The sequence below is a fragment of the Gaeumannomyces tritici genome (genome assembly GCF_000145635.1).
Source record: "Gaeumannomyces tritici R3-111a-1 unplaced genomic scaffold supercont2.1, whole genome shotgun sequence".
Classification (NCBI taxonomy): Eukaryota; Fungi; Ascomycota; class Sordariomycetes; order Magnaporthales; family Magnaporthaceae; genus Gaeumannomyces; species Gaeumannomyces tritici.
This window is the reverse complement of record NW_008804545.1, coordinates 2,089,757-2,108,072: the sequence shown is the minus strand read 5'-3', so window position 1 is coordinate 2,108,072 and position 18,316 is coordinate 2,089,757. Positions and strand designations below refer to the sequence as shown.

At 58.6% G+C, this 18,316-nt stretch overlaps 9 protein-coding genes across 9 annotated transcripts; 3 read left to right on the top strand and 6 right to left on the bottom strand.

Moving 5' to 3' along the window:
* Positions 1-243: 243 nt before the first annotated feature.
* GGTG_00659 (hypothetical protein) lies at positions 244-733 on the bottom strand (the record flags this gene model as incomplete). Its single annotated transcript, XM_009218410.1, has 2 exons — positions 244-541; positions 723-733. The coding sequence occupies 2 exons, from the start codon at positions 731-733 to the stop codon at positions 244-246; spliced, it is 309 nt and encodes a 102-aa protein (XP_009216674.1).
* Positions 734-1,624: 891 nt separating this feature from the next.
* On the top strand, positions 1,625-3,920 carry GGTG_00658 (hypothetical protein; the record flags this gene model as incomplete). The annotated part of the gene is made up of 2 exons (XM_009218409.1): positions 1,625-1,715; positions 1,771-3,920. 2 exons carry the CDS (start codon positions 1,625-1,627, stop codon positions 3,918-3,920), a joined length of 2,241 nt encoding a protein of 746 aa, XP_009216673.1.
* Positions 3,921-4,181: 261 nt separating this feature from the next.
* GGTG_00657 (phosphoribulokinase/uridine kinase) lies at positions 4,182-5,788 on the bottom strand. The gene is made up of 3 exons (XM_009218408.1): positions 5,538-5,788; positions 5,358-5,387; positions 4,182-5,153 (listed from the first exon to the last, which is right to left on the bottom strand). Exons 1-3 carry the CDS (start codon positions 5,611-5,613, stop codon positions 4,477-4,479), a joined length of 783 nt encoding a protein of 260 aa, XP_009216672.1. The 5' UTR covers positions 5,614-5,788; the 3' UTR covers positions 4,182-4,476.
* A 47-nt stretch (positions 5,789-5,835) lies between these two features.
* Positions 5,836-7,129, top strand: GGTG_00656 (hypothetical protein). The gene is made up of 2 exons (XM_009218407.1): positions 5,836-6,157; positions 6,344-7,129. The coding sequence occupies exons 1-2, from the start codon at positions 6,002-6,004 to the stop codon at positions 6,632-6,634; spliced, it is 447 nt and encodes a 148-aa protein (XP_009216671.1). The 5' UTR covers positions 5,836-6,001; the 3' UTR covers positions 6,635-7,129.
* GGTG_00655 (MSF1 domain-containing protein) lies at positions 6,943-8,644 on the bottom strand. The gene has a single exon (XM_009218406.1). It carries the CDS (start codon positions 8,169-8,171, stop codon positions 7,608-7,610), a length of 564 nt encoding a protein of 187 aa, XP_009216670.1. The 5' UTR covers positions 8,172-8,644; the 3' UTR covers positions 6,943-7,607.
* A 509-nt stretch (positions 8,645-9,153) lies between these two features.
* GGTG_00654 (hypothetical protein) lies at positions 9,154-11,325 on the bottom strand. The gene is made up of 4 exons (XM_009218405.1): positions 11,172-11,325; positions 9,940-11,093; positions 9,727-9,813; positions 9,154-9,645 (listed from the first exon to the last, which is right to left on the bottom strand). Exons 1-4 carry the CDS (start codon positions 11,212-11,214, stop codon positions 9,589-9,591), a joined length of 1,341 nt encoding a protein of 446 aa, XP_009216669.1. The 5' UTR covers positions 11,215-11,325; the 3' UTR covers positions 9,154-9,588.
* A 290-nt stretch (positions 11,326-11,615) lies between these two features.
* Positions 11,616-12,611, top strand: GGTG_00653 (DnaJ domain-containing protein; the record flags this gene model as incomplete). The annotated part of the gene is made up of 2 exons (XM_009218404.1): positions 11,616-11,818; positions 11,945-12,611. 2 exons carry the CDS (start codon positions 11,616-11,618, stop codon positions 12,609-12,611), a joined length of 870 nt encoding a protein of 289 aa, XP_009216668.1.
* Positions 12,515-14,664, bottom strand: GGTG_00652 (mitochondrial outer membrane protein porin). Its single transcript, XM_009218403.1, has 5 exons — positions 14,419-14,664; positions 14,117-14,239; positions 13,968-13,998; positions 13,236-13,738; positions 12,515-13,071 (listed from the first exon to the last, which is right to left on the bottom strand). Exons 1-5 carry the CDS (start codon positions 14,461-14,463, stop codon positions 12,922-12,924), a joined length of 852 nt encoding a protein of 283 aa, XP_009216667.1. The 5' UTR covers positions 14,464-14,664; the 3' UTR covers positions 12,515-12,921.
* Positions 14,665-14,974: 310 nt separating this feature from the next.
* Positions 14,975-18,135, bottom strand: GGTG_00651 (asparagine synthetase). The gene is made up of 9 exons (XM_009218402.1): positions 17,850-18,135; positions 17,495-17,545; positions 17,332-17,357; positions 17,223-17,249; positions 17,098-17,133; positions 16,874-17,022; positions 15,780-16,778; positions 15,408-15,691; positions 14,975-15,345 (listed from the first exon to the last, which is right to left on the bottom strand). The coding sequence occupies exons 1-9, from the start codon at positions 17,873-17,875 to the stop codon at positions 15,195-15,197; spliced, it is 1,749 nt and encodes a 582-aa protein (XP_009216666.1). The 5' UTR covers positions 17,876-18,135; the 3' UTR covers positions 14,975-15,194.
* Between the last annotated feature and the right edge of the window lie 181 nt (positions 18,136-18,316).

Here is an 18,316-nt window from a genome sequence, read left to right as displayed (position 1 = left end):
TATCATGATGCCGTTTGCTATAGCCTCACCGCCTGAACCGAAGGTTGAAGCAGTAAAAGCCAGTGCACACTCCCCGCGGGAAGCTGTGTAAACAAAGGAATCAGAGGGTGTCTGCACTCTGCCCGTTGATTCCTGCACTGCTGCCTGATTTCAATATCAAGAAAGAACTACGTGTAACGCTCGTCTCCGGTACGTGTTGCGGCCCTAGTTTGTGCAAAAAGCCATGGGAAGTCCCTTTCCTGCCTAGGGCTTCTCTTTGGGCACCTGGAAAGCGTTGCCGGTCCCTCCGATCCCCTCGGAGGTCCACAGACTCTGCCAAAGAAGGTTCAGAGCCATATATCGGCCGAGCAACCCCGTGACTACGACCGGCAGGGTTGCTGCTGCTACTGGCGCACAGTCCCGTCTCTTTCTTGCCACAAAACAGATACCCCGCAGCAGATTTCTTCTCGACCTCCCTTTCTCTTCCTCAACACCACTCCACACCTCTTCCCACAGAGCAGCCCTTTCTTCAACCTCAACAAGAGCAAACGGAGATTCCAGACTGAACCAAGGCGCCTAGAGAGCTTCCTCGTTCTTTTAGCCGCTTTGCCAGAGTGTATCTCTGCTTTGGCAGGTTAGCCTATCTCTCTTTGATACCTTGCTCTGATATCTCAACCTGACGCATCACTTGCACGTCAGCGGCCCTGCCACGCACAGTCGGTAGCCACAGGCTATCAGCTTACCCATCAGACATTGAGGTGATAGCCATCTCGTACACGACGTCTGAGAAGTTCCTCAGTCAATATCAAGCAGAGTTGGTCATTCTCCATGCCTCACTCCTCCGCTACCCGCCTCGAACTCCGTGTCGAGTAACACACAGACATGCTACCTACCTAGAGGCACTAACCTAACCTGTGCTAGACGGCAGTATTCTGGTTGCTGCTCTGTCATCACCGTCCTCGACAGAGTCAAGTACCAATCAGACTGGAAGGTGTATCCTCAAGGCTGAGCATACCACTCACCAAGCCCGGTCGTGCCTTCCCAATCTGGACAATCGCCGCCTGCGTCCCGAACCTCACTCATTGGGCTTCACTTGGCCCGTGCCACTTGCCGCTTCCTATCTACCTTGAACCCCTCTACTCTCTCATCTGCTCAGCTCGCTCCAGGCCTCTCAAGTCTGGAAAGCACCTGTCATCTTCCCTCGTGATCGCCGAACCCGCATACCACCTGTACCAACCTTCCAGGTACCTACCTGCCCACCTCTAGCCTTGACTTCCGCCCGCTCCCCAAGGTCGGCAAGCGTAACCGCCGCCTGCCCAGTCGACCGATCGCAAGCGATGTTCCAGGAAGCTGGATTCTAGGTGGCAGATAGTTACAGTCTTGAAAGGCAGAGCTCTCTTCGTTTCGCACGAGGAATCTTTCAGGATGCCTCCCAATCCCAATCAGCATGATGCCATCGCCGAGGCGATGAAGGCAAGTAGTCTCCCACACACCCTCACGCCTCTGCGCACTGCAAAACGGCATAAGAGCAGTTTTGGGAGCCATAGCTTGCTGATTCCCAAACCCAAACTGCGGCACGAGGACCTGTGTGCTAACATCTACGCAACAGGAGGAGCTTGGCATAGGCCGTCTCCTGGATCTTCCAATGGAGGATGGTAGGAGGGATGGCCGCGGGCGCATGGTTTCGGGCCCTGTCGTCAACGTTGATGGGCCGCCTTTACAGTCGGCGTGGCAAAGTAAGTGAAACTATCGTCCACAAACTTGAATGTGTCATACTGATCAACTTGGCAGCTGCAATCGCGGATGGCAGCTTCGAAGACGATGACGCCGAGGCGGTTAAAGGCCTGGGCATCCTCGGGAATGGGAGGCTTCATGCCACCCGCGACCAGGATCATGGCAACCGTGGTAGTCAGCATCTAGCCGCGGGTCACCATTACACGAAGCGCCCATCTCCATACCCTCTAGGCCACGACCTCCAACAGCCTGTGCCCGGTTTCAACTTCGGACCGCTCTCATCTCAGGCGCCGGCTGCGGCGAGGCTCCAGCCACAGATCGCAAAGGGAAAACAGACGGACCAGAATGAACCGGCAACCAACGTAGCAAGCAAGAAGCGCCAGGGCCAGCAGCAAGATGTTGTGGCCCACGTTGACAAGAAGCGTCGGGCAACTAGCGTTGCGTCTTCGGGTCAGTCGATACCCAGCCCGAGGCAGCCCATCACAACTAGCTACCGCCTTCCTTCGCGGCCTCCTCCGGGACTGCTCTCACCCACCCCCAACAAAATTGTGGACATCTCCAAGAGGCTACCTGGAGTGGAGATATTGCACAAGTGTATGGCCCAGCTTCTAGCGCCTTCCCCTGAGCCCGCAACCGGAGCGCTCGTTACCTGGTGTCGCCCTCCACAGGCGGAGGAGCCAATGTTCCTTGTGCTTGTGGGCATGGATATTCGCCATCAGTATCCTATCACATTCTGGAAGTCCCAGTGGAGCGGCGGCCCGGAGACTGTCTTCATCACGCTCAAGGAGGGCTCGGGGGCGGAAGTTACGGTTGGGCTGATGTTCCCAGCCCAGCCAGCTGCCGACGCCTTTCTCCAGTTCTCTCGCAAGCTCATCGAGAAGGCCAAGAGTCAACCCAAGGCCACCTCACAGTCTCTCGAGCCTGTGGCCAGTAATGCCCCAGCGACTAGCGCGTCTCTGCCGCAGATCCAGATCACGCCGCCTTCGTCTGGTACATCGGAAGCCACCCAGCCATCTCAGGGCAGCCAAAACCTGCAGCCTCAAAAGAGGCTCATCGCCAACATCGTCGGCACTGCTCAAACCAGCCAACCCGCGTCGAACATCATTCGCAATGGACAGGTTGCGGCTGTCAACCAGATGGCCAAGCCAAAGGCAGAGGGTTCAGAGGTCAAGGTTCCAGTGGAGGAGGCATTCTGTCTAATCTCCGTCGACTCCGTTCCGGCCACAACGACACCCAAAGCCTGTGAAAAGAAGGCTTCGTATACGAACGAACTCTTTGGCCTGTCTATATGGGATGAGGACACTATGAAGACTGGACAGCAGCCCGGGAAGGATTGCTTCCCTGCTTCCCTGAATCCCCAGGCTGCTGTTGCCAGTCCCACTGCTGCTGAGAACGCGAGCGAAGTCTTTTCTCGATGCAAGACCATCATCTCACAGACCTCGGACATCCTCCGCCTGGATCCCATGGCTGGTATATCTGTTGATGAGGACATGCGCCGGCGACTTCTGGGCGAAATCGCCGAGAAGTTCAGTGGTATCAACAAGGGTCAAAAGGGCTATGTGGTCTCTATGCTGCTGCGCCTATTCGACACAGTCATGCGCCCTGACGGCCTGCGGTACTCCGCCGAAGAGCTTGTGAAGCTTCGGGCTGACGCGGCATTGCCTTCTGGGTGGGTGTGCCATAATGTGCGCGCCGACCTATCGTCCTGCGTCAGCGACGGTGATGATGAGGAGCCTGTGCAAGGTATTGCGGATCTCCGGAAGCAGCTCGACCGCGTGGCGGGCAAGCAAGCCGAGCTTGCCAAAGCACAGGCGCAGGCGGAGCTGCAGGCCGTGGCTACGGCGCAGCCAAGCACTCAGGATGAGCTAGCCCCCGCCAAGAGACCTGAGAACTCGCGTTGGGCCGCCATCGCTCCCAAGGGTGGTGCCTTGAACGATCTGGTCGCACTTGTTCCTCGCATCAACCCGGCCAGCCCGGAGACTCAGGTCAACAACATTCAGACCCCAGCAGTGCTCCCGCCACAGGGACTCGCGGTAGATTCGATGGATGCCCTCGACATGGTTTTCAGGGGTCTCTCCTTGGCAGCCGTTCCCTCGGCTCGCAACACTGTGGCGGAAACCCCGGGTAATGTTTTCAACAACAGCAACGGCAACGCCCCCACAAACAACAGCGGCACTTACCTGCTCCAAGGTGCCAGCATGATATAAGTTCCAAGCACTTGTCGCTGAGACGCGCTGTTCTTCCTTGGCGCACCGAAGCATCCTGGCACCAATGTCCGCTCGGACTACTTCTAATGGCGGCATGCTGGGTCACGCAGGAGGATTCTGCTCATTGTATAGGTAAATACAGAACGGCCTCGAGAGTGTGTCGGGGCTTTTGGAGCTAGTGTGCGATTTGTACGACTTTTCGGTTGACTGATGTAACTCGGGGGTGGTCAAGTGCCAGTTCAGTCCAGCGAGCCAAATTGTGGGAATATCAAAGTCTTTGAGAAGGAGTTCAGGTGGCACGGTATACGCGGCCCTCGGCACGACAACTGGAGGGTTACGCTACATCCTATCAGACAAATACGGGGTGATCTGGCGCGACTGTGCACCTTGATAGGTAGATAGATAACAGCCGTCCTGACGAGTACATAGATACCTAGGTAGTCAAGTTGGCGCGAGGAAAAGAAAGATAAAAAAGGAAGATCAAGGACATGGGGTTGTTGTTGGAGATAGTTAATAATACATCCTGGTCTTCCTTCAGCTGCCTGCTCATACACGGTCATTTCTGAAGAGCACCGACCCAGGCGACATCCTCCTCGCTGACTATGACCTCGTGCGGGGTCAGCCTGAGGCGCAGGATCTCGTGGCCGTTGGGGAGGTCGTTCTCGTCGGCGCGGCGCTCTGCCTCCTCCCTCGTGGCGCAGATGCCGGCGGCGACGTGGCGGGCGGCCAGGCGGCGGCGGGCGACGCCGGGGTCGACCTCAACGAACCAGCGCTCGTCGAGGAGGGCGGCGGCGGAGCGCCAGGGCTCCCGGTCCAGGAGCAGGTAGTTGCCCTCGAGCACGACGACGCGGTGGCCGGGGCGGACGGCGATGGAGTCTGGCGCGGGGTCCTTGACGGCGTGGTCGAAGGACGGCGCGAGCACGTCGGCGGCGGCGGCGGCGGCGGCAGAGTGGGGTGGTTGGGGGAGGAGGGGCGCGCGCAGGGCCTCGACCAGGGCCAGGAAGCCGGCGCCGTCAAAGGTGAACTCGGCGCCGCGCCGGGCGTGCGCCGCGGCCGGGTCCGGCATGGCCGACAGCTGGGCCCGCGTCAGGTGGAAGCCGTCCATGGGCACGAAGGCGGCCACCTCGGCGGCGGGGTGGCTGCCGGGGGAAGCCGCCGCTAATGCTGCTGCTGCTGCGGCGGCGGCGCGGGCATTGAGGGCGTGGGTAACGACTTGGGAGATGCTGGTTTTGCCTGTGTTTGCCACGCACGGAATGGGTTTTTGATTATTACATGTTTCTGTTGGAAGAGCTCACATGTGCTCGAGATGCTTCATGCACCGCTTGCTTGTTGGTGTAGTGTAAGTGTGGTTGTGCTTGCGCTGGGTCGGGCGTTGATGAGACGAGGCAGGATGACATGTGATGATATCCTGTAGGAAAAAAAGGGGTCACTCCTTGCCTGAGCCTGGAATCCCTGCAATGCCGATCACTGGCGCATCGAGAGCGATCAAAGTTAGCAATTGAAAAAAGAAATGCGGAGGACGGGTGGTGTGGACATGTTTAAAATGCCTATTTCTGCTCGTGAAACGAAACAAAAGACATCATCACTAACGATCATCGGCATGGGGGTTGGGCATACACAGTCGTGCGGTCTCGGGGGTCTCGAGGTATCTCTCCCAGGCCTTGTCCACCAGCCTGGCGACCTTGCTCTCCATGTTTTCCAGTCTGAGTGCGCTGGGCGATGACACTACCGATGAGAAAAGAAGATCCGAAGTAAAGAAGAAAAAAAAAACCAACGTCTAGCACAGTGATGGTATTGCCACAGGGCAAAGGCGAAAGTTGGTACAATTGCGATGAGAGATGCCCAGGTCGTGGCGGGCTGAGGTGTGGGGACGTGACGTCCAAGGGGACAAGAAATGATTTCTGGAGAATGACTTGAGAAATGCCCCGCAGTCTACTCGTCCAGCCAAGCTCATTGGAGATTTGTTTCGGAAAGCTTCAACCGCCTGCTTGGTTATCGTTACCGACCGGCCTAACCTACATTGGAATCTTCTGCAGCCGGTGCTCACAAGCTCCTCCTCCTCGTCCTCGTCGTCGCTGGCCATGGCGGACGACCTGTTCGCCATCGACCTCTCGGGCGATGAGTCCCAGAGCGAGGTGGCCAGGGACAAGAGGTCCAAGCAAGACAAGAACCACCAGACCGAGGAGGAGTTTCAGCAACTCAGGTCCGAGTACAGGCCAAAGATGGAGAATGGTGAGGTGAGTCTCGGCATGGCGGGAAAGAGGAGCGGGAGGCAAGGGCAGTTTGGATATACAGTGATGAGACGCAACCTGCTTTGCCACATCCCTCCCAATCAATTACGGTTGGTTTGCGGGATCAGACTTGACACCCGATATGAAGAGAGAAACGCCCGGAAACTGAAACTGCATGATGCAAAAAAAAAGCTATGGAAGACTATAAAACTGCCTCTCGGCCAGGCCGCAGTACCAAAGCTGGAGGCGCAGGACCTACTCCACGCCGCCGAGGAACTCTACTTCTATAGGCGGTACGCCGAGGCCGCCGACTTTGCGCGCGACGTGCTCGCGGGCGACCCGGGCGGCCTGGACCAGGACACCAAGGCCATGCTGGCGCTGTACCGGGCGAGGTGTCTGCAGAAGCAGAAGCGGAAGGAGAAGAAGGAGGAGAATGAGGTGGCGGCGGGGTCGTCGGCATCTCCAGGGTCCCCCGCGGGGTGATGGGCGCGCGAGGGGAAGGGGGATATGAAAACAAATCGTGACAACAAATCTCTCTGTTTTGCGGGATTATTCCATGTACCCCTCTTTCCCCGGCCCCCGCCTGCAATACCAACCAGAAAAAAAAGGGCTCGGCCAAGCGGCGGGGGAGATGGAACTGCCGCGGGCTTGCGTGCTTCACCACTAGACACATGGCCGCCGCCAGAGCATTGGGCAAAGAGGCACGCGCAAGGCGGCAAGTGGATATGGACCAGCACATAGCACATCATGCGCACACGCACCACCATTGGCAGAGGCAGCAGCCCAGCAGATGGCCAAAGAGGAGAGAGTCCAAGTTGTATTCTCTAATGTCCCTTCAACACTGGAGGGAAGAAAAAGAGATCTGGTCTAACAAGTCTATCGTTCTATCAAGAGAAAAGCAGTGCAGGTGGTGGGGTGTTGTTTTGATCCCTCGGCTGTGTGGAGAGGAGCCAGAGGCAGGAAACACAGCTCTCTGGAGAGAGGGAGGCAGAGCCGAGAACGCCGCTGAGCCGCCGAATTGGTGGGATTGAGGGAAATGTAACCGCACTTTCTAAACCGGGGTATTTCCGAAAACGCCAGTAAATCCAAAAAAAAAAAAAGAAGAAGAACAACAATTACAGGTCCCAGGGGAGTTGGAACGACAAGATCTGCTTGTCGTCTTGGGAGGGAGGGAGAGGATGAGAGAGTCTCGACAGAGAAGAGAATGGAAGCCAAACGCGCAAACGATATATGTGCCCAATAACTTTTAGGTAACCTTTGTCCCCCTTTTTTTTTACCCCGCAAGGATGTTGTAAAACAGGCGCGCCGGCAAATGCTGCAGAAGAGAAGTCGAGAGTGGTGGAGAGAGTTTTGGTCGCGAGATGCGAAGACGTAAAAAGAAGGCAAATCGTCCGTCATGGAAGCCCCGGCCCGTTGCAGCCCAACAAGGGCCGCACGCAAACCAGGTGGCGGCTGGTTATTGGGGCATGGTGACCTGGCGGGCCCTCTCCTCGGCGAAGGCGCGCCTGCTCATGGCCAGGACGCACTCGAAGCCCTCGCGGCCCTTGACGGCGTTCTCGCGGAAGCGCGTGACGAGGGCGTCCTCGATGGAGTTGCGGATGCGCTGCCAGCCGCCGCACAGGGCCGTGATCTTTGCGTCCTGGACGAACTGGGTCTGGTGGTCGTTGAGGGGCTTGTATACGACCGTCTCCTGGACGTTGATCAGGTTGGACCACGTCAGGTTCTGCGACACCATGGTGACGGTGCGGCTGGTCGGGTCGACGTACGAGACCTCGAAGACGTAATTGTCGCTGTTGGAGGCGCCGAGGAGCTTCCTGACCCACTCCGGGGCGCTCTGTCGGCATGTGATGAGCCGCTCCGTGCGCAGCATGCCCGAGGCCTCGTCGATGCTCCGCGACAGCGTGTCAACGGCGATGACGTGTGTCGACTTGTCGTTCCATGGGCAGTACTTGAGCCAGTTGGCCGTCGACACCTCCTCCCAGGAGTAGTTGAACGTCTCGGTGTTGGAGAAGACCTTCATTTTTGGGGGGGCGCGTTCGTGCGTAGTTTTTTTTCTTCGGGTCGTGCGGGATCGCTCGCAGCAGTCGAAGGATTAAGAGAGACCGAGAGGGTTGTCGGCCTCTCGGATCAGCGGAGGGCGTAGGCAGACAAGGAGGCGTCGCGTGCGCTGCTGCTTGCTGATTGAAATCGGTCCGGGTTGTCGGACCTTCGTGCGGGAATTGCGGATCGCTTTTTGCAATCTGAGTGAGGGGATGGGTTCTTGTCGCCACCACAAGCCGGAAAGAAAAGGAACGGGAAAAGAGCGTGTCAGGGCGACAAGGGCAGATAGCCAAGTAACCGGTAACAAAAAAACGAAGCAGTCTCGAGTGAAACAAACAATCCAACGAAGCACCGCTGCACGACGCTGCTCAGTGCTATAAAAGATGGATATTTGCTGGATGACTCTCCGAAAAGAGTTCCCTCGGGCTTGGTTTAAATTTTCTGCCCTTCGCCTTGCAGCCCATGGATAAGCAGAAAGTCAGTGCTCTTTAGTGGTCCCTGGAACGACCGGGGTCTTATCGGAGACCCACGGAACAATGCGCGGACAGTGGTTGGATGGGCCCCGGCCGCTTTTGAATTCTGCGCCGGCAGTTGGCTGCTGATTTTCGCCCAGAACGGACTAGCGCCGAACTGGCAAGAGAATACCTCGGGATCGAAGCTTCGCACCGCTTGCCCTCTTTTTGTTTCAGTGGCAAAACCTAGCTGGTCCGTACGCCCGCGGGCACCTACACAGTAACCCCCCGGGGACACAGCACACCCCGCCACACCCGTAATAGCATGTGTGCGTATGTGGTGTGTGTGTTCATGACATGCAGCCTTTGGTCAATGCAGGGGAGTTCGATGCGCCCGCCTGTGATCTTGACCAAGGCGGTGACGAATCTCCACGTCAGTCGGTCCTGCGTTCGACCGATTCTTTTTTTACACCGCGCAACCACAAAGCACTTAAAGTGATCCACCGAGGGGAAAAGAGGAGGAGCAGCAGGCATTCCATCTCTAGAGTCATGGAAAGGAACAGGACGAAGAAACCCTTAATCGCTGAGGCCTAGACTTGGGGTTCCATTTAGTAACGTGGTAGGCATCGCAACCACGTATCAGTGAGGGGTCCGAATCCCGAGTCACCACCACCGCATGAACACCCAAAGTTGCACAAGCCTGAAGTACCTATTTTCATGTCAGGGCAACAACGGTCGCGGTCCGGCGAACCTGAGATGCCCCTAATAACCGAAGCCAATCTACAACGACGGTCGCGCATTAGGCCCCTTTGCATAACACCTCCACCCATCCTTTTTCCAGAGGCGGTGAATGAATGTGCCAGCGATGCCACGATGCGACATTGAAAGCCTGGTTTCTGGAAATCACTATCAAAGTTCCACCCATTCGATAGCCATCATCCTTACTTAATAGTCGTCTCCCCGGCTGATAACCTCCTTGACCGTTGGCCTGAGGAGAATGGTCTGGCAGTCAGAGTATGAGTCGTTAGTAGGTGGGCGCCCCTCACATCAGTTCCTAGATCACCCTTCTCCCATGCAACCTACATGCTCATATTGGGCCGTGTAGGAACCCTTCTTGTCTACGAGTGGCGGGTATGCCTCAACAATACCGTTCGAGACAAGGTTGTTGAGCTAGAAAAACAGCGCCAAGAAAACCCGCATGTCAGTCGCAAGCCAGCGCAACCAAGGCAAGCTCTAGCTTCGCGCTCGAATTGGGGTCATTTGAGCCAAAAGTCCAGGTAGGAATCAGCCACTTACACCGAGAAGGTACTTGTCCTGGCCTAAGCGGTCAATGTAGCGACGGCAGAAGGGCAGCGTCCCAAAGTTCTTGTTGATGATGTTCAGCACGTTCTTAGCCGAGGTCAGGCGCAGGGCGACGTTGGGCGCATCGGCGCGCTTGGCATAGTGCGAAACCTCGCCCTCGTCGCGCACGTAGCCGTTGCCGGTGCTGCCAAAGGTCTCGATGGCGTAGATCTCGCCCTCCTCCATCTTGGTCTGGTCGGCCGTCTTGACGATGGGCACGCTCTTGCCGCCGTGGATGCTGAAGCGCTCGATGGTGTGGCCGTTGAGGTTCCGGATCGACTTGACGGGGAAGGTCTCGCCGTCGATCTCGACCTCGTAGCTCTCCATCGTCTCCTGAATGGCCTCGCCGATCTCGCCCAGCCGCGCGTCGATGCCCGCCTCGCGCACGCCCGTGTTGGTCGCGTCCTTGACGGCCGCCAGCAGTTGGTCGTAGCGCGGGTTCCAGGCCAGCGTGAAGGCGCTGTCGACGATGCGCCCGCCCACGTGCACGCCAATGTCCACCTTGAGTACGTCGTCCTGCTGCAGCACCATCTTGTTGCCCGCGTTGGGCGTGTAGTGCGCCGCGCAGTTGTTGATGCTCAGCCCCGTCGGGAAGCCCATGCCCGCCACCATGGCGTCGCCCTCGTCGAGCCCCTGGTGCCCGACCAGCGCCCGGACCGCGTCCTCGACGTTGTTGGCGATCTCGGTCAGCGACTGCCCGGGCTTGATGCTCTTCTGCGCCCACTTGCGCGCTTGCCGGTGCGCCTCGGCCCCCTGCCGGTAGTCGCTGAGCAGCTCGCTGTTGAGGTTGTCCAGGTGCCGCTTCTCCTCGCTCGTGGTGCGGTACCGGTTCTCGTTCACGTACTCCACCTCCTCGCCCTTGGGGTACTCCTTGCCGGCGAACAGCTGCGAGATGGGGACCCTTGGCGGCTCCGTCTGGGCCGACGCGCCCTTCTTCTTCTTCTTGCGCGGCTTTCTCTTCTTCTTCTTGGCCGCTCCTGCGGCGGGCGCGGCGGCGCCGGCATCGTCGCCCTCCCCGTCATCGTCGGAACCGTCGCTGTCGTTCTCCTCTCCGTTGGCGGGCGGTTTGCTTGGCGCGGCCTCGCCGTTGCTCTTGGCTGCGTCCTTGACTGGCAGAAGACGGCGTCCGTTAGGCGACCAGGTCAGGGGGGGCTTAGAGGCAGACGCGCAAGGTCAATCCGACTTACCCTGGAGCTTTGCCAGCTCTTCAGCTGGTGCTTGGTCGGCCATTTTTGGCGAAATCGGCTATACGCCTTCTACAGTGGGTCGCGTAAAGAAGCTGTAAAAGCGCCCTCGTCCCGCGACGCTTTTAAACCCCGCCTTCGGCCTTGCCAATTTTGGGGGCAGCACGGGCGCCAAAAGGCGCGGGGAATGACATCTTGTGGCGGCACTGCATGCATGCGGCGCAGGGGGTTAGATTACCCCAGCCACACATCCTCTAGCCACGCATCCCTGCAATTTGATTTCGTCACCAGCGACCGACGGCCAGTCACGGCAAGCCCGAGGATCGGAATTGCCCGGCCGAGGAGCTCAATCGCCTCCAACCTCCTTTTTCCTCCCAAACGACACACCTGCTCACCTGGTCCCAGACGGAATCCATGCCCACGTCTGGCATCAATTCGGGATGAGGAATGCCCCTCCGTCATGTCCCACGCCTTGCGGCATGTCCCCCAGCTCGCCCAACCGGCCGTGCCTCATTCCTTCACCTGCCCCCGCCGCAGCACCGCCCGTTTCACTGCTCGTGTGCGCGCAGGAACGCCGATGATGATGGCGGCCGCAACCACTACGAGATCCTGAACGTCCGACCGCACGCCTCCGCGGCCGAGATCAAAAAGTAGGCCAACCCTTGCGTCCGTCAATGGGCCCGCCAAGCCAGGTATATTGGTTTGGAGCAGCAGCAGCAGCAGCAGCAATCAATTAGCTAACGCGCATGCACCACCCCCCTCTCATCGCCGCCCAGGTCCTTCTACGCCCTCTCAAAGACTCACCACCCGGACCACAACCCCTCGGACCCGGCAGCCCCCGAGCGCTTCATGCGCATCTCGGCCGCATACACGGTGCTGTCGTCGCCCGACAAGCGCGCCGCCTACGACCGCGACGTCATGCACGCCAGGCACCACCGCCACCACCACCACCCCGCGCCCCACAGGGGCTCCTACAGCTCCACGGGGCCGGCCGGCGGGCGCCCGGCCTCGGGGCTGAGCCGTCGCCGGAGCACCTTCACCGGCCCGCCTCCTTCCTTCTACCGCAGCGGTGGCTGGGGCGTCCACGGTGCCAAGCGCTCCGCCGCCCACGAGGAGAGTACTGGAGGCGGCGGTGGGAGCAGCAGCAGCGACATGGGAGGCATGGGCCCGTCCCATGGGCACTGGAACCAGGAGGTGCCGCATTTCGACGCAGACTCGCACGAGCGCACGCACCGGCGCATGGAGCGCAGACGGCGGGCCGCCGCTCCGGACGAGTTCCGGCCTAGCTTCACCTCGGAGCCAGGTGTCATGGCCAGCTTCTTCATCGTTTCTGCCGCCTTGCTCGGCGCCCTCCTGACACCCGTGGTCATCTTTGCAAAATGGGACCAAAAGAAAGTGCGTGGACAGCAGGACCGAAAGGTAAAACCTGCAGCGCCAACGTAGAGAAGACAACAGCCCGCCTAGTTTGACGCGGCAGGCAATAATACCAGGCGCCATCAACGAATCTCGGATCGCGGGAACCAAAACGTCGGTCTAGTCTACCTACTATACACACCAGAGCCGCTTCCCATGCAGATGCACCGGACATGTTTTCAACTGAAAACAGCAGTGTTGGTACAAACGCTTTTCCCTACCGACCGAAGAAAGATAGCTACCTCCTGTCTATATGAGAAAAGGTCTCCGTAGTCCAACCAGGAACTTCGAGGGAGGTCCAGGAAACGTGATTTACCCGGGTCCATAGGATGCGATTTTTTTAAGACTCGAAGGTGAAGCTGGTGCCGACCTTGTGGGTGGCCTGGTCCAGCTTCTGGGTATCAAAGGAAGCACCGACGCCGAGGGTAACGCCGGGACGGAGGAGGACGTTGTAGGCGACGGCGGCGACACCGCGGTCGTTGATCTTGCCCTGTTCAATGAGTCAGTACAGCCGATGCTACAGTAGCTCCATCGCGCATTGAAGCATAAGGAAGAGAAGTGGGTAGGTGGGGTAGCATCAAGAAGGCTCAGGGGAAGAGGAGAGATTCAGGTGCCGACATGCAGGACTTGCGACACGTCGGCGAGACAACATACCTTGACGAACGAGACGGGGTCCAGGCGGTACTTGCTGGCAACCTCAAGGCCGACGCTGTTGCCAGCCTTGGAGTTCCAGGTGGCCTTGGCACCGGCCTCGACCTGAGAGTTGACCTTGTGGTAGTAGCTGGCGGCGAAGACGCTGAGGTTGTCAATACCAGTCACGGCGGCAGTGTACTTGGGGGCAGTGAAGCCAACAGCGGCGCTGTAGGTGGTGATGGCGGCCTTCTGGACGTCGTAGCCGGCGGCGGCACCGGCGAGGAAGCCCTCGTGGCCGACAACGGCGTCGATGTTGGCGGTGGGGCCCTTCAGCAGGTCGAAGAAGGCGCGGCCGTGGAAGTTGGACTGCTTGAAGTGCACGTTGAACTTGGCGCCGGTGGCCTGCTTGGCGGGCAGGAAGGAGAAGACACCCTCGGTCTTCAGGCCCTTGGCGAGGGCATCGGCAAGCTCGAGCTTGGACTCGAGGGCGTTCGCGGTGTTCCACGTCTGCGTGACGGTCAGGCCTGTCCGTTGGTACCACATGATTAGCGAAGGCTCCATTTGTTGGCAAAGCACCAGCGCGAACTCGACAGGCAACCCATTCTGGCGTCCGCCAATCTTGGAGATGGCGAGCTTTCGCCAGAAGGGGTTTGGGTGCCGAGTTCGTCTTTATCCCTCGGCTGTGCCGCTGATGGTTCTGGGTTTCGCTTTGGTTCTAGTTTGCATGGTGTTGGTGGTGGCTATTGTCTGTACCGAGAGACTTGTCCGAGTATTTGCCCTCCAGCTGTTGATGCACCGAACATTGGCCACATTAGCGCGCTGCCCCGATGCCCGTCTCCCGTCCTTCGCGATGCCCGCCCGGATCGGCAGGGCTGGTGGTGGGGGAGTCCTGCAAAACTTACCGCTCCGCTGGTCGCGCGGTCGTGAGTGCTCTTGCCAGTGACCTTGAAATCGACATTGTTGGGGGTCTTGTTCTTGACCTCGATGGTGCCCGAGGACAGGTGGTAGAAGTCCTTGTTGAGCAGCTAGACGTGGGGGAGAGGAAGCAAGAGAGGCGGTTGGTGAGCTTTGATCCTGCATCTCAGAGAGGGGCTCGCTGGCCGGGGTTTGCGCCCGCAATCTGGCCCTGGCGCTAGGCCTTGGGGGAGGGAGAGCTCTCGGGGGCAACTGCGCAGCAAAAATTCTGCCCTGCAGCCCTACTCACGTCGTTGGCCGACTTGGCGATATCCGCGAACGCAGGAACCGACATCTTGGAAGCTGGCTGTGTGTGGACTGGTGGACGGCGTGGGAGGCGAGGGTTGGCGATTGGTATGGGGAGTGTGAAAGGGAAAGAAAGGACGGCTGCGCGCTGCGGGAAACCTGTGGTCCTGAAATCGTTGGGCGGTTTGATGGAGACGAGGCCGGGGATGTGGATGGAGTCACGGCGTGCCGTGGCAGTCGTCTAGTCGGGCTGGCCAAAGTGTGGATGCGCTGCCCCGGCCAGGGCAAAGCAGAGGCGACCCAAATTCGAATTGACTTGGGGGAAATTTTCAAGAGCTTCGATTGGCCACTGCTCAGCAGAACCCGGCTTCGTCCGCCTGCCGCCCAGGTTGGCCCATGCATCCTCGCCCTGCTGCGGCCTTCGGATGTGTCCAATTTCCCCACGTGGTGTTGGCCAGGCCATGGCCAATCTGGGCGAGCTCAAACACGCGACCAAAATGCAACCGAAGAGCCCCTTGGGAAGCGGACAAGCAACAGAGAGTAAGAAGAGAGGAAATAAAGGCGTAACAACACCGCGGTCCTTCAATCTCTCATGCAGCAACACACCCCGTAATCTACTCACCTTCTCAGTCAAAGGCAACGTTAGATATACTTGGACTTATCGAGAGGTATCCAAATTTCTCTTTTATTCTATCCTGGCCATCCATTTGCAGCCATACCACCCAATAAGGTACTCCAGATATAGAAGCCATGCCAAACACATACGACGTCGCCGACTCCTTACTCCGTAACATGGTCATACTTGTCGGCATGGACCGCGATGGCTCTGCCACTAGGGTCCGTCTGCTTGGACCAGGTCGGCGTCCATCGCATCACGGTTGAAGCACAGGACGGCGGGAAGTGCTCGTCAAACATGCACCGGTACCAGTAACTGTCACATTGCGCGTCAGCAGGAGTCATCCATCAGAGGCATCACCAGAGATCAACACTTACGCCTCCTTGGTGTCTGGGATGTCGTCGCCCCACTCCGGCTTGGGGTTCTTCATCATCTCGTCGGTGACTTGGAGTTCGGCGTTGTCCTTGAGCGCATCGATCCATCCGTATCCGACGCCGTCCGAGAACTGCTCCTTCTGCCTCCAGAGGATCTTGTCTGGCAGGTACGGCTGCGCGCTGGGGTCGTCCGACGTGTCGAACGCCTTGCGGAGGATGTACTTCTCCAACTTCTCCTTGGTGATCATCTTCTCCTGGGGGTCAATGTCCATGGCCACCTCGAGGAACTATGGAAGCCGATTCGGGTTAGTGCGATCCGAGCAGTTTTCAGCATTGCGGTCATTCTCGACCTCCGAAAGAGTGGTCGTCTTGTACCTGCTTGTCCAGGAAGGGAACACGGGCCTCCAGACCCCAGGCCGACGTCGACTTGTTGGCACGCAGGCAATCGGCATAGTGCAGGTTCTTCACACGGCGAACCGTCTCTGCGTGGAACTCATCCCTGTTGGGCGCGTTGTGGAAGTAGAGATAACCGCCAAAGATCTCGTCGCTTCCCTCGCCACTCAGCACCATCTTGATGCCCATGGCCTTGATCTTGCGCGAGAGGAGGTACATTGGGGTCGACGCCCGGATGGTAGTTACATCGTATGACTCGAGGTGGTAGATGACGTCCGAAAGGGCGTTGAGGCCATCCTCGATGGTAAAGGTCATGACGTGGTGCTTGGTGCCCAGAAACTTGGCAACCTCGAGGGCGGCAACGTTGTCGGGCGAACCTGGGAGTCCAATAGAGAAGGAGTTGAGCTGCGGCAGGTACGTCACCGTGCTCAGCTTGTTCTCGTCGTCAATGCCCACGAGGCCCTCTCCCTTGTCCTGGTCCTCCTCAACAGGGGGCTCGGCACCCCCGTTGAGCTCAACAGCCAGTTGTTTCTGGCGCAACATCTCACGCTGGGCGATCGACGCGACCAAGCTGGAATCGAGGCCGCCAGAGAGGAGCACACCGTATGGGACTTCGGCCATGAGCCGTTTCCTGACGGACCGCTCAAGCGACTCGCGGAGCATTTTCAGGTCCAGAGGTGCGGTGGGGACCTTGGCGTCATCCCACCACGACGGCTGGAAGTAGCGTGTCCTCTCGTTGGTCTGGCTGTCGAAGATGTGGCCGGGCGGGAAGGATTCGATCTTGTCGCAAACCGGATGCAGGCACTTCAGCTCCGAGCCGAAGTACGTCGCCCCGGGTTCCTTGGACGACCAGCCCTGGTAGAAGGTCGTGATTCCGATAGGATCGCGTGCAGCGATAGTGCGGTCGAGCTTCTTGTCGTACAGCACAAACGAGAACATGCCGTCGAGGAACTTGGGCGCATCGATGCCGTGTTCCATGTACTAGCGCCGTTGTACGTGAGCACCCGTTCGGCTCGAGGTCTCCTCCCACACGCCAACGACGACCGCAGATGCAGCCACGCCTTCATCGGACTCACCAGAGGGATGATCACTTCACAGTCGGAGGTTGTCTTGAAGTGGTAGGGAGTCTTCAGGTTTTTGCGGAGAAGACGGTGGTTGTAGATCTCGCCGTTGACGGCGAGGATGATGCTGTCATCGGCGTTGGTGAGCGGCTGGGCCCCGCTCTCTGTTTCCGCGTAAGTGCATGGACACACGCATTTGCGCCGCCTTGACGCCGCAGACTAGACCAAGCTTGACATACCAACACCGACGATGCTGAGGCGCTCATGGCATAGAACTGTCGAAAGGCACGCGCCGAGTTAGCACGCGTGCACTGGCGAGGCTTCCCTGCCCTCTCCCTATTCCTGCATATCCTGGGATCCTTACTCGTCTTGTTCGACGTAACACTTCCGCCTGCGCAAGGGAGCGGTCACGCGAGTTAGCAAACAGGGATATCTTGGCGAGTTATCTCCAGTGACTCAGATTACGCGCTCACTCCAATCGGGGCCCCGATGCCGGATACTGCAGAGATAACAGCTCGATTGGTCAGTCCGGCTAGCCCTCTTTCTCCCCCTGTCGCCGTCTCCTGCGGTGCCTGCGAAGACCTCCTTGTCCCGCCTGGGCCCGAGCCGGGAGCAAAGGGTGCGGGGAGAACGAACGCTTTTGCGAGCCGAAGCGCGGTCGGCTTGAACTTTTGCACGTCGGGGTGACTGCGCAAGACGTGTTAGTGATCTCGGCGTACCAATTGACCAATTCCAATGACATGTGCTCGCCGCCGTGGGGTTCGTCTGCCGTAGCGGGGCAAAGCAAAGGGGCTCGAGCCTGCTCAGTGAGCCGAGACAAGCTTCCGCTGTAAGTGAGCCCCTCCAGCGTAGCACCACATGGATAGGGATTCTCGATATGATCGGCGCACACTCGGGGCCCCAAGAGCTGAAAGCGAGGGGGGATATGTGCGCACAAAATCGGCGGGGGCCGGTCCAAGAAAAAAACGAGGCGCGGGTCGAGAACACTCACCAGTGACAGGCGAAGATGCCACACATGGTGCAGAGACGACTTATAAATGCGCCCTTTGTTTGTATATGATTCAGGGGAAGCGTGGGCAGGACACAGATCTCGACAGGGCGTTACCAATGGATTGGGGGCTCAGAAGGTGAGCAATGGCGGAGGGTATGGTTCGAGTGGGAATGGAAGACGAGGAAAGCAAAGACAGAAAGAGTGACCGTCTGTTCAGGGGGCGATATGGACGTTTTGTGGTGCCCGTATCTGGAAGAGTCATCGGCTCTTGATACACTTTTAGGCCGAGCTGCCCCAAGACGGCAGGGGATTTTTTCCCCCTCCGTTGCCAGCCGCAGAGATCAGGGCACTCAGTCGCCCCTGGCCGATGTCGGTCCCCGCGTCAATTGGCTCAGACGCCTGCGCGGGCGCGGATGGGTCTCTGCAAATATGACCACATTACCTAAATCGGCCACATACAAATTAAC

Excerpts from the sequence above, each read along its gene's own strand:
- GGTG_00655 (XM_009218406.1), bottom strand. The coding sequence starts at position 8,171 with ATGAAGGTCTTCTCCAACACCGAGACGTTCAACTACTCCTGGGAGGAG.
- GGTG_00656 (XM_009218407.1), top strand. The coding sequence starts at position 6,002 with ATGGCGGACGACCTGTTCGCCATCGACCTCTCGGGCGATGAGTCCCAG. Across the intron at positions 6,158-6,343 it reads CAAAGATGGAGAATGGTGAG|CTATGGAAGACTATAAAACT; the intron begins GTGAGTCTCGGC and ends GCAAAAAAAAAG.
- GGTG_00651 (XM_009218402.1), bottom strand. The coding sequence starts at position 17,875 with ATGTGTGGCATCTTCGCCTGTCACTG. Across the intron at positions 17,023-17,097 it reads CCTCAGCATCGTCGGTGTTG|AGAGCGGGGCCCAGCCGCTC; the intron begins GTATGTCAAGCT and ends ACGCGGAAACAG. Across the intron at positions 15,346-15,407 it reads ATCCCAGACACCAAGGAGGC|TTACTGGTACCGGTGCATGT; the intron begins GTAAGTGTTGAT and ends GCAATGTGACAG.
- GGTG_00654 (XM_009218405.1), bottom strand. The coding sequence starts at position 11,214 with ATGGCCGACCAAGCACCAGCTGAAGAGCTGGCAAAGCTCCAGG. Across the intron at positions 11,094-11,171 it reads AGAGCTGGCAAAGCTCCAGG|TCAAGGACGCAGCCAAGAGC; the intron begins GTAAGTCGGATT and ends GTCTTCTGCCAG. Across the intron at positions 9,814-9,939 it reads AGGACAAGTACCTTCTCGGT|CTCAACAACCTTGTCTCGAA; the intron begins GTAAGTGGCTGA and ends CTGTTTTTCTAG.
- GGTG_00652 (XM_009218403.1), bottom strand. The coding sequence starts at position 14,463 with ATGTCGGTTCCTGCGTTCGCGGATATCGCCAAGTCGGCCAACGAC. Across the intron at positions 14,240-14,418 it reads TCGCCAAGTCGGCCAACGAC|CTGCTCAACAAGGACTTCTA; the intron begins GTGAGTAGGGCT and ends CCCCACGTCTAG. Across the intron at positions 13,072-13,235 it reads ACCCCGTCTCGTTCGTCAAG|GGCAAGATCAACGACCGCGG; the intron begins GTATGTTGTCTC and ends CTCATTGAACAG.
- GGTG_00657 (XM_009218408.1), bottom strand. The coding sequence starts at position 5,613 with ATGGAGAGCAAGGTCGCCAGGCTGGTGGACAAGGCCTGGGAGAGATAC. Across the intron at positions 5,388-5,537 it reads CCCCGAGACCGCACGACTGT|TGATCGGCATTGCAGGGATT; the intron begins GTATGCCCAACC and ends TCGATGCGCCAG. Across the intron at positions 5,154-5,357 it reads TGCAGGGATTCCAGGCTCAG|GCAAAACCAGCATCTCCCAA; the intron begins GCAAGGAGTGAC and ends TGGCAAACACAG.